The sequence below is a fragment of the Nymphalis io genome, chromosome 4, assembly GCF_905147045.1.
Source record: "Nymphalis io chromosome 4, ilAglIoxx1.1, whole genome shotgun sequence".
Lineage (NCBI taxonomy): Eukaryota > Metazoa > Arthropoda > Insecta > Lepidoptera > Nymphalidae > Nymphalis > Nymphalis io.
The window spans coordinates 9,232,771-9,247,584 of NC_065891.1; the positions used below are offsets into that span (position 1 = coordinate 9,232,771).

At 37.0% G+C, this 14,814-nt stretch overlaps 1 protein-coding gene across 6 annotated transcripts; it reads left to right on the forward strand.

Annotated features, from left to right (window-relative positions):
- LOC126768236 (centrosome-associated protein CEP250-like) lies at positions 1-14,725 on the forward strand. Of its 6 annotated transcripts, XM_050486210.1 has the most exons (19): positions 1-98; positions 763-854; positions 2,621-2,683; positions 2,936-3,047; positions 3,132-3,244; positions 3,434-3,614; positions 4,049-4,197; positions 4,629-4,750; positions 5,653-5,809; positions 6,035-6,217; positions 7,640-7,755; positions 7,830-7,938; positions 8,243-8,393; positions 8,519-8,658; positions 8,733-8,845; positions 8,916-9,033; positions 9,235-9,441; positions 9,689-9,920; positions 14,629-14,725. In XM_050486210.1, exons 1-19 carry the CDS (start codon positions 68-70, stop codon positions 14,646-14,648), a joined length of 2,409 nt encoding a protein of 802 aa, XP_050342167.1. In that variant the 5' UTR covers positions 1-67; the 3' UTR covers positions 14,649-14,725. The 6 variants fall into 6 exon arrangements, with proteins under 6 accessions (XP_050342167.1, XP_050342166.1, XP_050342168.1 ...); XM_050486209.1 differs by lacking the exon at positions 14,629-14,725 and having other exon boundaries at positions 9,689-10,028; XM_050486211.1 differs by lacking the exon at positions 14,629-14,725 and having other exon boundaries at positions 7,830-7,926; positions 9,689-10,028.
- Positions 14,726-14,814: the final 89 nt, after the last annotated feature.

Below are 14,814 nucleotides of genomic sequence, written 5' to 3' on the forward strand. Positions count from 1 at the left end.
AAACTGTCAAAAATTCCAGTTATTTTTTAAAGGCTTTAAAGTATAAAATATAAAAAAAATAATCGCTATGATTAAATCAGCGTGTAACTCAAGTCCAGGTTATTAATGTTTATAATTGTATGTAAAAATGACTTAACAATTGTGTATTGAATGTAAAAACCGAAAAGTCAGATTAAGAGCAATGACATCCCCACGACGAATACAACTACCACAGAACAATCCGAGCCAATGAAGAAGTCATCGTAGAGAATTCTAATAAAGGACATATCCACGTAAAAATACCTTATATTGAAATAACCAAAAAGATAAACCAAAAGTATTTAAAATATATCCGTGGAGATGGATTATTCGAGAAAAAAAACTAATTTTGCATATTGAATATAGATCTACATATATAAATATGTAAGACAAAGCCAACGAAGAGTATTGTGTTTGTAAATTGGTTATATTTGTTATAGCCACGTAGTAATTCCGTTATAAAACATCGGTGCCAAAAAAAAACTGATCCGTACCGTGATTTATATAATGAAATATTTTCCATTAGAACCTTGATTAGTTTCGCCTTGGTAGTTAGTGTTATTTATGATTGGCTTATCACTACGATTCAGATTAAGTTCACCGCTATCGCGTTTTTGTGCTTTGTGAATGTAGTTAAGACGATTTTATTAAAATATATTATATATATGTTAAAATAAATGATTGATAAATTTTGAAACATCTGAAGAAGAACTGACTATACATTAATAAAAGTATTATCTTTAGGCGAAGATATTGCATCAAAAAGAAAACTGACAGTGCGCACCCCATTTAAGAAAAGGGCTCATTCCTCAAGTCCTGCTACTCCTAGACCATGTGTAAGAATTGTTTTTATACTTGTCTGCACATTAATTATTTATCGTTCGAAATTATTAAAAGTTTTAATAAAAATTAACGATAGTTAATTAATAGTTAAGGCAACTATAGGTTAAATTAACGATAGGTTAATTATATAAATCATATTGTTTTATAGTAAGTTTAGTCCACGAAGAGGCGGCCCACTATTTTTCGCGAGGGGAAAGCGCGGGGTGCGGGGAGTTAAGTCCGAGACCCGACTCCCGAGCAATGAGCATCAGTCTCGAGTCGATCACGGCTCGGTGTAGATAGTTATATATTTTCTGTAGCTGCGAATCTTGATACATCGGCAAAGTTGCTCTACTTAAAATTTTATCCTATTTTACTAACATTATTTTTAAAATGTCCAGAAAAACGGAACGTATTGTTCTTATGGGCCAGGTATTAACATACTCCGAAATTGTACTTATATCAATTACTCGGTTAATTAAAATTTATAATGGCAATTACATTATTTTTACAAGTAAAGGGATTATGGGGATACGCTTGAATGTATACAAAAAGAGGCAAATAATAAATGAAGCATAAAAATAATCAATGCACGCTAAAGAAGTGCACAGGTAGGCAGATTTGCACAATATTTTACAATATGTAGTATACAAATAGAAGTGTATATTTCTAGAAGACTAGATTTAGTATGCGTGCGTTACACACAAACTCTAACAGATTATATTGCTTACTAGCACTGTAGTGATTGGGAAAAAAGTGGGGTGCGACACTGTGGATTGAACTAACTATAATATTAAGTGTTTTATAAAAAAAAATAGATATTAGTTAAATATTATCATATTTATAATGACATATTACGAGATATATAATAACATACTACTTGTCGAGATTAGATCAATTTAGCATTCGAATTTTAAATAAAAGAAAATCATTCGTTTCTTCATTTTATAACTAGGGAGCTGACAAGCATTTCATTATATCATCGGTTTATGATAAAAGGTCAGATCAATAAATCGATTTAGCTAGTTAATAAAAGTCCTATGTCGCTACGTTTTTATGACATTTATATTCAGATATAAGCCAGATCACCTTTGCAATATCTATATAATAGTTTTCAGAAGGAATCATGAGCAAATAATATAGGACCATATTTTTATTACAAATTCAAAGAACTGCTATTTTTCATATTTATAAAGCTATCATACTTGCAGACTCGGCCCTTAATGCTTGTTATGGCACATATCACTATTTATAATGTCTGCCACATAAACAAATCATATATAAATTTTATTCGTCAGCTCTCTAGCCATTACGACTGTCTGATCAAAATCATTTTACTGCTGGTAGGGCTTTGTGAAAGTTCGTCTGGGTAGGTACCACCCAGATCAGATATTATACGGTAAAACAGCAATACTTGATATTATTGTGTTCCTGTTTGAGCCAGTGTAATTACAGGCACAAGGGACATAACATTTTAGTTCCCAAGGTTGGTGGCGCATTGGCGATGTAAGCAATGGTTAAAATTTCAATGACAATGCCAATATCTATGGGCGTTGGTGACCACTTAACATCAGGTGACCCAAATGCTCGTCCGCCTACCTATACTATAAAAAAATCTACCTATAAAAACGGTTTAGTACAATAAGGCGAAGTTTTATACTGTTTTTTTTGAGAACTTTTAAGCTTGAAGTCGATTTGTTCTTGTCACGGTTTCTTCGTATTTGTAACGATTCTTTATTATACAGCGGTAAAATTTAATTAAAGGGCCTTTTTATTTTAGGCTCCTTCCCAGCCAAGAACGCTGCTAAAAGATCGAAGATGTCTTAGTCTACCTCCTCTTAATGTAAGTTAAACGTCAATATATAAGCTATAAATTTTCAGTAGTTATATTTGTAAATATATTTATAGGTACCTATTTTGATTGCATAATTATGCAAAAATTAATATTTGTAATAATATATCTTATTATTGTTCTTTTAATTTATTTTAAAAGTAATTTTATCATTTAGACTCTTTTGACACATTATAAAACGTAAAAATAATAGTGTACGTAATTGTAAACGTAAAAATATTTTTCTTTGCTTTTTTAATGTAGAAAAAACCAAAAACATCAAACGACAGTTTAGAATATGCCCAGCAAAATGTGTTGGCTCAAGAAGACATGAATAAAACCATGCAATTACAGAAATGTGAATTTCAAGATCAAGGTATATATTAATAACATTATGTGCACTTCAAAAGTAGAATAAATTTTAATTATAATCTCATAGAAATGTGTTGTTTATAATCAGTTCCAGAAAAAGATATTGTAATGCCTCATTGTTTACTAAATAAAACTATGAGAGCGTTAGCTACAAAGAAAAGGGAATTTATTAAATCCAAGAAGAACTTAATTGTTCAACAAGTAAGCCTACTTACTCGTACTGTGTTATATGTGTTAATCAATCATTGTAAATTTTTATTTCCATAAAAAATGCTGCTTGATCGTAGAATATGTGAGGCCAGGCGGGCTTACAAAGCCCTACCGCCAAGTTTATCATGAATCTGTGTTAAAGCATCTGTACTTCAAATAATATGAGTATTTTGTTTGTAGAATTCTTTACTAGAAAGTTACGCTACTTTAAAAGATTTAGAATCAAAAGCAGGAATTGCCGATGAGGAGTTGGGTGATATACGCATTCTATCAATAAAAGGCTGGCCAGCACACGACCTGCTGCTGCTAGTGAGAGATGACCTCGAAATGCCAATGAACTCAGAGATAAGCGGCATTTTTGGTATAGTACTTTATCTTGTTGATAGCGTGTACTTTATTTGTCTTTATCAATAATTCGAAATTATCAAAATCTTTTTATTGATTCCGGCAATGTCTGCAAGTGATGTACAGACGCGCACTAAACAAGAATAAGGTTGTTCCGATATAACATAAATCAACTTTCAACTTACACATATATATCTATATAACATACTGAATTATAAATTCGTCTGACAACCTACATGTTAATGGAGGTTCAGACGAATTTAAACACAAATAACATTTATTAACATTATTTAACCATATAGTGATTTCGAACGATTATTTATACATAAATATGAAAATTATATGTTCTACATGTTACGCTTTTGTTCAAGAAATATAACACTTTCGGATGTAAATAAATATATATGAAAAGTTTTTTATCTATCTTAATGTCAATTTAAAATAAATTAGGTCCCCAAGTGTTACAGCAGTTGCAAGCGCAGTTGAATCATATTCCAGAGGATGTACTTGGTATGGGCGCTGAGATCATGGCACGGCGTATTGAGATCTTGACCTTGCTGCGTTACAAGCACCGCAGTGATCGCGCTACATACCTCACTGTAAGTTATATAAATAATATAAAAAAACTTATTTTCGCTAAAAAATTCTTATCCCTTAAAACTACATAACATAGCACATGAAATAAAATACAATATTGTGTTGCCAAAATTAAATAATATTAGTCATGCTTATATTTTATTGTAAAAATTTATTTCGTGTGAGGTGGCTAGGAAGAGATCGTTAGGAAACTTATTTGTGTTGGATGAAATTCTGCCACATGTGTAACACTCAAACCACATTGAAGAGTGAAGAAAAAGTCGGAAGGGCTTAGGCTTAAATATGTTCTTCTGTGATTAGCTGACTGGGTAAAAATCCCGGTTCGGGCTAATAAAAAGTTATTCGATTTTTGCATCGTTTCTTTATTTAAAAATATATTATGAATTAGCTAGCAGCTAGTGCTCGTGATATGAATTATAATTACTGATTGTAGAATATGGAGTGGAAGGCGAAAAATGTGGAGTTTGACAACGAAACGGAACAACTGCACAGAATGGTAGCTGGGACCGCAGAAAATTTAAAAGCTAAAATAAACTATTCTCTTAATCTTGCCAAGTATGTGAATCTTATGATGGCTACAAGAACTTTATTATTACTAATAAAAATGTAAGGTAGGCGTGCGCTTAAAGAGACACGCAAAACCTGCCATGATGGGATATCTTCGGTCGTGTCCGGGTGATGGGTTTTACCCGGACATGTTGTTTGAAGCAACCGCCTGTAAAAATGCCACTGCTGCACGAGTTTTAAACACAAATTAAGTAAATAAAATTTAGTAGTGCTTGCCCGGGTTTGAACTAACAATCTTCGGTTAAGGTTGAGGTGTTCTAGCCCAGTGGCTAAACTTAACTTAATTTCCCCTTCTTGTGACGCCAATTGTCGTCAAGCTAATTGTCTAATTTGACAAATCATTGAAATGACACTTATTCCAAGTGTAACTCAAACTGTGCGAGACAAACAATAATTATAATAATTATTGTAAAATTAATTTATATAATTGACGAGCCGGTTGGCGTGGTTGGTAGAACACTTGCCTTTCACGCCGAAGGTTGTGGGTTCGATTCCCATCCAGGACCGACATTTGTGTGCATGAACATGTATGTTTGTCCTGAGTCTGGGTGTAATTATCTATATAAGTGTGTATTTACAAAAAAAAAAGTAGTATATGTAGTATATCAGTTGTCTGGTTTCCATAGCACAAGCTTTGTACAAGCTTAATTTGGGATCAGATGGCCGTGTGTGAAAAATGTCCCAGGATATTATATTATATTATTAATTTAGAATATATATTTCAAATAAAGTATACACTTATAGGTATATATTTAGAGAAAGGCGATAAGATCCAAAATAGTGTTCTGCACTAACGGAAAACGTTCTGTACGGAACTAATGACAATATGTCAAATATTATTCAACCTTTTTTACTATTCCTTATTACGAGTCTAGTTTTGTATTTTATAGAATACCATGGATAGATCGTGAAACTATTATTAAAAAATCTGAACGTATACAAAAAGAAAATGCGCTGCTACAACATAAAATTGAAGAGATTAATAAAAAAGAAAACGAGGAAACCAAAGAAGCTGGGCCGAATAATGAAACTGCTACTAATTACCAGGTTTAATTGCAATTTTCGTCAAGTCAATTTTACACAAATAGATATGAGTATTAAACATTTACGTTACATTATAATTTTTTGGAGCGTTATGCTTGGAGCTTGTCTACAAGTCTGATATGTCATTCAAACTTAACACCTAGAAAAATTGTCCAAGTAACAACTTAACGTAAACTTAAATATTACTCCTAACAGTACGTGTATTTATGTAACTGTGTCTTTATCTAGGAAATATGCAATGAATTAGCTAAAGAACGAGCTGCTCGGGCGTCACTTAAGGAAGTGGTGTCTGCAGCGGAGAATATGCTACGTGTGGCGCGCGGCCGAATAGTGACATTAGAGAGACAATTAAAGGAGACGAAGGTAGAGCTAGATGTGGTTCGTCGGAAACATAAAGATATGGAACAACTTGTAAGTAAAGTTAACACAGATCGTCTTTTAATATAATTTTTGGGATATAATTTTTCATTTAACTAAATTTATTTGATTAATAACTAGTTTTCGACTGGGTGAAGCCGCACCCTTGTGTAAGCGGGAGGTAAGGTGTAAGGTTATTATTTATTTTGTTATATAGTTATGTCCTTTTTTGTACCACAGACAACCTGTTACAAGATTTCATGATGAATATTAATGATGTGGAAGCGTAACAAAGAAACAAACTCACTTTTGTAATAATATTAGACGCCACATAAATCTCAGATTGGTTATTCTGGATTAATTTCTGTCAAACTCATATTGGTCTAGGTTAGACATACGCGGTCCGAGACTTTCTACTCTGTTTCGCCATATCTTCATCCCGCAGTTAGGAGTTAGTTTTTGTTAGATTAGTGTTGCCCAAGTTTGTATGTAATAAAACTAAAAATTATGTTTAAGTACTTAATAATGATTTTTTTAAATGTTAGATTTTTCAAGTTCGTTCGGTCTAAAGTTCTAAATAAACTAGACTGTCTACAATTTGGATTTATGTTTACGACATCCTGTTGAAACGGTTCTATCATTTTTACTATTTATTTACAAAAGAAACACCATCGGCATATTAAAAAAATTAACAACAAATTACGATAATAGTAGGCTAGTACAGTGTGATACACCATTATAGGCATTTTAAAGAACAATACAATTGAAATCACTTTTAAGCATGTTAAAGTTTTTATATTAGGTTAGGTCTAATACTAAATTGTCGTGTCTTACGAGGGTTTTTTGTTTTTGTAGATGGTATTTAACTTAAAAAAAAACAGCTAAATCAGTGTTAGGACTCAGAGGGAAGGTAAATCAATGCTAAAACAATGAAACGAGTGACGATATGGGATTAGATCATCAATGAATATTTTTTTTTGTGTATTGGTGTTTTGTTAGTAGTTTTCACAGAAAAAGTGTAGCCTTAGGGATATTACTTTTATAGCTTTGTTTTTTTTTCTGCTATATGTACTCTAATAAGATACACTTACTCTCATGCCTCAGATAGATCACACATCAAAAAACATAAAAAATTATGAATTATGAATGGTTTCAGTTTTAAAATAGTAAACATAGTTTAACATAGTTTGTTCCCCCGGACACCTCTAATTTATCTTTCCAAGATTCACTGTTACTTAATGAAAAGAAAATTTAATTTAAATAAAAAGTATCTTTATTTCGTCTTTATAGTAATAAATCGCAATGCACTGTATTTTATCATTACGTTATTTTACAACATACAAACATAAAATGTCATAAGTGATTTTTAAACATCCATTCTAGTAGTTATGTATGCTATAATATAATTAGTCCTATTTAATATTCCTAAAATATCTAATAATTAAAGTTATATTATATTAATTATTTTATTTTAAGTATCGTCATCGGGAGTCAAGTTACGATGCACGGTCAAAGAAATTAATTGAGGTTTCGAAGACTGGAGAATTGACAATAGAAACTTTGTCTCGTCAACGTGATGCATTGGAGTTAAGGTAGATAATATAGATAAACAAAATGAAGGTAGGTACTAACAATCGGTCCTCATTACTTCTCATTTAATCATTAGAGTCAAAGAACTACGGGAGCAAGCGGAAGCAGCTGAGCGTGCAGCAGAGATTCGTGTAGCTGAAGAAAAATCTCGCATCGATACGCTGCAGGCGAAGGTAGCAGAGCAGGTGCCATGACATAAAAGCTAACCATAGTTACACTAGAAAGCTTTTATTAATCAATGTAATCATATTTCGGATATGACTCTCGGAAAAAATAAATAAATAGAATAAGCACACTAAACATTCAGTGCTTTTTTAATTTTAATAAATTCTTATAAAGTAATATAATATAAAACTTTTATAAAATTTGTAGGCTACGCAAAATGTATCTGCATAATAACGCACCTGGCTATTAATGTTGAATTCACTGCATGGAGTAGGTTAACAAAGTACTTCCGTAGTTTTCATTTAAGTTTCTAATATGCCTTAGGAAAAGAACAAGGAAGCTGCTGAAGAAAGAGTCGTTGAGTTAGAAGGACGTGTTAAGGAGTTGCAAGAACAGTTACAATATTTACGTGAACGTTCTTTACGATTAGTTGATATAGAGCGCAAACGATGTCTTGAATACGTCCCTGTTAAAGGTAGGTTTTACATAGATTCTGTATTCTGATAGTCTGAATGTTAGCGACATTCCATAATGCAAACTGCATCAAGATACCTTCTTTATAATTATTTTAAAATGATCTGGTCAAAACTATGTTCTCAGAGAATGAACCATCAGATAGAGAAACTGAAATTTGGAAAGAATTACAACTATGTCGTCTGGCTTTGTCTCGTACCGAAGAAGAGCTTCGGCAGAGTCGTGCTGATAAAGAAAGTTTTTTAAACTCACTGTCTAAGATTGCGGTGAGACTAATATCACATTTTATTTATTCTTATTATAAAGTTGAATACTTTAAAAATCAAGTTTTTGTTTTAAGCAAGAGGAAGGTGATAAGGAAGATAAAATGGCAAGTGAGCTATTAAGTAGAGAACAAAAAATAATGAAGTTGCAACAAGTTATTGAAGAACAACGAGAGAACGAAAAAATTATGTACGGTCTTTACATTCTTTCTATGAATATAACTGAAACAATAATTTCAGATAACTTATTAAAATTGTAGGGAGAAAAGCATGACCCAATACGAAAATCAGCTGGCATCGTTACGTTTGGAAGTTATGAGATTGAGAAATTATGACTGTTATGCTAAGGAAATCCCATACCAGGATTTACAGACAGAGGTTATATATACTACTTTAGTTATATAATATAAAAAGGCTACATATATATATAATTTTTATTTATAATAGATAAGCTTATCTATTGTTTTATCATAAATTGTAAGCTTTAGACTGGCTTGTCTTTGGACGTATCCAATATTCATCCATCGCACATTCTTCCCAGTTTCTATTCGGATTTCTTATTTGAATTTCGTTTATTAGTTGTTGGAGATGCATATGCAAGTAGAAACTCTGACTCGCGAGCGATCGGCTTTGGTGTCGGCAGCTGCTTCCCGCGCGCTCATGTTAGAGCGGCATGAGCGTGCAGCAGATCTTTTCGCACGTATGACTCGGGTGCGACGGGAGCTCGCCGCACATCTCGATGGACAGACCGATCCTCCATCTAACAATGACGGTATCCATATCGAGGTATAAATAAGTATTTATACAACTTCATTTAGATTTTTGTATACTTTCAGCGTACACACATTTAATACACAAGTTTAATAAGTACATTTGTATTCAAGGATCACATAATAATGTTTTATAATTTATATACTCAGTTTCTCTTCAAAAACAAATTTTATAAAAATTGTATGTCCTAACACATATACTCTCGTAAGGTCACAGCTTAAATATATATTTTAATATTATTGAAGCAGTTAATTTTTTTCAGGTTTCCAGATCATTATCGTCGGTGTGCGCCTGTTCGGCAGATACTTGGACGGCACTCCGAGCTGAGCGAGCTCGTGTCCTCCGATTGGAGAGTGCAGTACTAGCGCAAAGTCTTCAACTGGAAAAGGAAGGAAGAGTCCGGACACAACTTGAACGACGCAGAGCTATGCTGGAGAGGGAAATACTTCGCACACGACATTCTTTATCATCCGATAAAGTTTCACAAAATCCAAGTTTGAGATATATTTTTTTATAATTAATCTCCTTTATTTCTTATAGCGATAAACTATCCCAATGTTGGCAAATTCAGCGGGCATCACAATGGCTGTACAAAGTGACAGATCAGCTTTAAAATACTACCAGCATTTTTTTTTTTTTTTTTATATCGCCGGGAGGGCAAATGACTCTACTCCACCTGATGGTAAGTGGTAGTAGAGTCCAAACGCGACGACGGCCAGTACAGACGGGAAAAACGTTCTGCACTAGCCGCTTTCGCCTTGCCGGCCCGCAAGATGCCTCTTCACGCCTCGTTTGAAGGAACCCGGGTTGTAAGAGGAGGGGAATACGTGAGCTGGTAGGGAATTCCATTTTTTGGAAGTGCGACAAAGAAAGGAGTTGCCAAATTTCTTTGTTCGCGATGGAATTGATGTCACAGTTAGGCGGTGACATCGAGAACCAGCTCGCGTGGACTTAAGAAGGAAGGGGGAAGCAGGAATTAGAGAGAATAATTCCTCAGAGCACTCGCCGTGATACAGTCGATAGAAAGCGCTCAGTGCTGCTATGTCACGACGCAATTGTAAAGGTTCAAGGGTGTTTGTGACCTTTACGTCGCCAATAATGCGTACTGCACGTCGCTGCAACCGGTCCAAGGCCTCAAGTAGGTACTTAGCGGAGCCATCCCAAAGGTGCGAGCAATATTCCACGCAAGACCGTACCTGTGTTTTGTACAGCAGGCACAGTTGTTGTGGCGTGAAAAAGCGCCGCACCTTGTTCAGAACTCCGAGTTTCCGTGAAGCTGTTTTTATAACAGCCTCGATGTAATCCCTTGGACTAAGGTCGCAGCGAACGTCAATCCCCAGCATGGCGATTTTGCTTTGCATCACCAGCGGAGTACCACAGAGGGAGGGAAGAGGGGAAAATGTTGACTTTTTCGCCGTGAGAGCGCATACCTGTGTTTTCTTGGCATTAAACTCAACAAGATTATCAGAGCCCCATTTGGCGATGAGATCTAACGTCCTATCGAGTTCAATGACAAGATTCTCCCGCCTCTCCTCAGTTTCCGCCCGCCCAGCCACTGCGCGTCCGTGGTATCCACCATGCACTGTACTATCATCTGCATAGCAATGTATGTTCCCAAGGGAGAGCATATCATTGATATGCAAAAGAAAGAGTGTGGGAGATAGCACAGATCCCTGGGGGACCCCAGCATTCACTACATAGAATTGTGAAGCGCAACCATCTACTAAAACACGAAGGCTACGCTTGTGTAGGAAGCTGGCAATCCAGGTGCATAGCTGAGCAGGCAGACCATATGCCGGTAGCTTGGAGAGAAGACTTCTGTGCCAGACCCTGTCGAAAGCCTTGGAGATATCGAGGCTGACAGCCAACGATTCTCCATGCTTGTCGATAGCTTCACCCCAGAGGTGTGTTACGTACGCTAGAAGATCACCTGTGGACCGTTTTGGTCGAAACCCGTACTGACGATCATTAATTAGACAGTGATCTTCTAGGTAATGGATCAGTTGGTTGTTTAAAATCCGTTCCATCACCTTACAAAGTACTGAGGTGATAGCTATTGGCCGATAATTTGCCGGGTCAGACCGATCCCCTTTTTTGGGAACCGCTTGCACATTAGCTCTTCTCCAAGCCTCCGGCACACTTCCCGAAGAGAGAGAAAGTTGGAACAGGCGCGTTAACACAGGAGACAGCTCCGCTGCGCACTTCTTCAGCACTATGGCTGGTATTCCATCGGGACCGCTAGCTTTCCGTACATCAAGTGATTGCAGCTCCGCACGCACATCACGTTGCCTGATTTTAATGTCAGGCATCGTATGGCCACATGCAGGTATTGTAGGTGGCAGTGCACTACAATCATCGATGACGGAATTGTCGGCAAAGAGTTTAGCCAGGAGATCAGCTTGCTCTTGCGGACTGTGAGCTAGCGATCCGTCCGGATTTCTGAGCGGTGGCAGCGAAGGTTGGCAGAAATTGTTTTGCACAGACTTGGTCAGACGCCAGAAGCTACGGGAGCCCCTAGGATGCGAAACAAGGTCATGACCAATCTGTACAATGCGCTGTGCATCCGCTCTCGTGTATGCCTTTCTACAGGACTTGGAATTTTTATTATAGTTTGCTTTCAGTGAGTCAATGTTAGATGCCCCGCTAATGCAGCCGTTGATCCACTTGCGATATGCCGCCTGCTTAGCTGATACAGCATCGGCACATTCACGAGTAAACCAACGGTTACGCGTACTCCTACTAACGAGATCTGAGCTAGGAATGTAGTATTCCATTCCCAGCATGATCTCGTCAGCAACAGCAGCGGCACTAGCTGTCGGGTCATTCCCACTGAAGCAACGTTCCTTCCAAGGGACCGACGCATAGTAATCGCGCATACCGTCCCAATCCGCCGACTTATAGTGCCAAACGCGACGTTTGCATACCGCTAGTGGCGGCAGCTTGGCCTGTGGCACTCTGGTAGAAATAAGGCTGTGATCCGAAGAGCCAAGAGGAGCCTGAACCACAACCTGATATTCCACCGGGTGAGAAGTCAGCAGAAGGTCCAGTAGAGAAGGTGCTTGCCCATCAATGTCTGGGATCCTGGTGGGCTGATCAACCAGTTGGGTCAAGTCATGTGTGAGAGCAAAAGCATGAGCAGTCAAGCAGTCAAGCAGGTCAGTTTTGAGGGATTTCAACCAGGATTCGTGGTGAGCATTAAAGTCCCCCAAAAACACCAATTCCGCGTTAGGAAATTGCTCTTGCGCAGCATCTGCCACCCGACTAAGATGGTCAAATAATCGGCTTGTCTCCAAGTCACCATTGTGGGATCTGTAGAGGCACACGTAGACTCGGCTCTGACGAACCAGGTCCACACGTACCACCAACATGGAGAAGGAGGGGTCCTCCAAGCAGCGCAGTCGGTGACAGCAAACATCCGTCCTGACGAACAAGCATACTCCGGCTTTCGCTTTGAAGGATTCTTCAAGCGTGTAGCCGGGATAATTAAGGTAGCTGGTATCGGCAGGACGGAGTATTTGTGTCTCCGTGTGAAACAACATTGCTGGCCGTGCTGTCTCGAGATGGTGGTGGACAGCGTTGAGGTTAGTGTGGAGTCCTCGGATGTTAGAGAACTCGACCTCAAACAGCGAGGGTATGGTGGGGGTGAGCACCGCTGTACGACCGCTATTTCCTTTTTTGTTGCGCCATTTGGGAGAAATTAAATGGAAAAGAGACGTGAAGCGAGCGATGTATTGCCACGATAGGGATGGGCAAAGTGTGGAGGCGTGTTTCCCCAAGTGGTTGCCAAAAGGAAAAATACACTGACCCGCCGGACGGAAGGGCCCCCGAACCCCCCCGGAAGTGGCCGCCGGGACCCCACCTTCCGGTCACCAACCGGCACGACGGTCCACCCCGAGATTATGCGTGGCCTGGTGGGGCAGCCTCACGAGCTGGTTAGGCACGCTCGGGCCCCTGTACTATGCCACGGGCGGCCAGCGGAACAGCCGTTTCTTCGGGTCTCCCGGACCGGCAGGTCAATACAGTTTCCCCCGGCATTGGTTCAACAGCCGTCTCCAACCGGACCAACACCCATCGCGGCAATACTCGCTCGGGCTCTGGCTGTACGCTGGCTGACCTCGAAACGCGGCTGCAAGCCACTTCACGAGTTTTTCACCATGCGTACGGTGGTAACAAGCCAGGCGGATGTTAGCATCCTACCACCAGATGAGCAGATGGTCGCTCAGATATCCCTTAGTCGCCTCTTACGACACCCATGGGAAAGAGAGGGGCAGTGAAATGTATTCTTTCTCCGTCACTGCACGGATAAAATTTTTATTAATATTAACTATGTTTAAATATTTGGTACCTAAATAATTAACAAAAATAAAATAATTTTAAATTATAATTTCGGCATAAAGCCTCCGAATATTGTGCAATTGTTTTTACACAATCATTTAGTACCTATTTGGTATCCAAACATACATTTTTATTATATTAGTAACTCAAAAAATAAAGATAAGTGTGCACAGACCGCTCTTACCGCGAAAGTTCGTTATAATTATAATAATAATAATCAAGTAAATGAATAAAGTGATTAAAATAAGGTAAAAGCGCGCTTCTCGTCCACGCTTGCAGCGAACATGCGTTGAAAGGCATGATAATACATTTCATGTTACGTTTCACCAGTCTGTACGCACCTTTATATTTTTTTGATTTCGCTAATATAATCTTTATTTTTTTATGCTGTTTTCTGACTTTTGCTTGATACTTTTTAGTTCTTCTTTACTTCCTCTTTTTAACATCAGTCAGCTGACAAAGAATGATATACCCAAATTTGTCGTTCCATTACCTTTCAATACAATTAATCAAACTTCTTGTTTTACCACAACTGAGCAATGGTCCATTCCAATGGCAGGAGAAGTAATGATAAATAAACCTTTGATATACATATTCGTGATTTGATTAGATAATAAGCAATTAGTAGGTAACTGATGTATTAAATACAATAAACAATTGATTTTGGCATTTCGTATCTTCTATTCTTAACACAATTAAAATCGATCGATCTTCACAATAACCAGTTTTAAAAATCGTCAATTTTATAGGTACGGACCCAATAAATAATTAAACTTCTAGTTTAAAAACTTTGATATGCCATTCTGACTGAAACTTTAGTATTCTCTTTCCATTTTTAATAATATAACGGTGTTTTTCTCTTTTCAGATTCTACTATTTTTTTCTAGTGATTGAGTTGTTCTTTTCTGGTTTCAATACTATTCATAAGATGTAAAATATAGACAATAAAGAATCTTGAACACGCAAAATATTTTATTTAAAAAACAATTACTTTTGAAAAAGAAAATATTAAAAATAACGAACCAAGATAAAAAAATAAAATGTATCTACAAT

Excerpts from the sequence above, each read along its gene's own strand:
- LOC126768236 (XM_050486209.1), top strand. The coding sequence starts at position 68 with ATGATTAAATCAGCGTGTAACTCAAGTCCAG. Across the intron at positions 7,756-7,829 it reads CGTGATGCATTGGAGTTAAG|AGTCAAAGAACTACGGGAGC; the intron begins GTAGATAATATA and ends TTTAATCATTAG. Across the intron at positions 9,034-9,234 it reads ACCAGGATTTACAGACAGAG|TTGTTGGAGATGCATATGCA; the intron begins GTTATATATACT and ends TTCGTTTATTAG.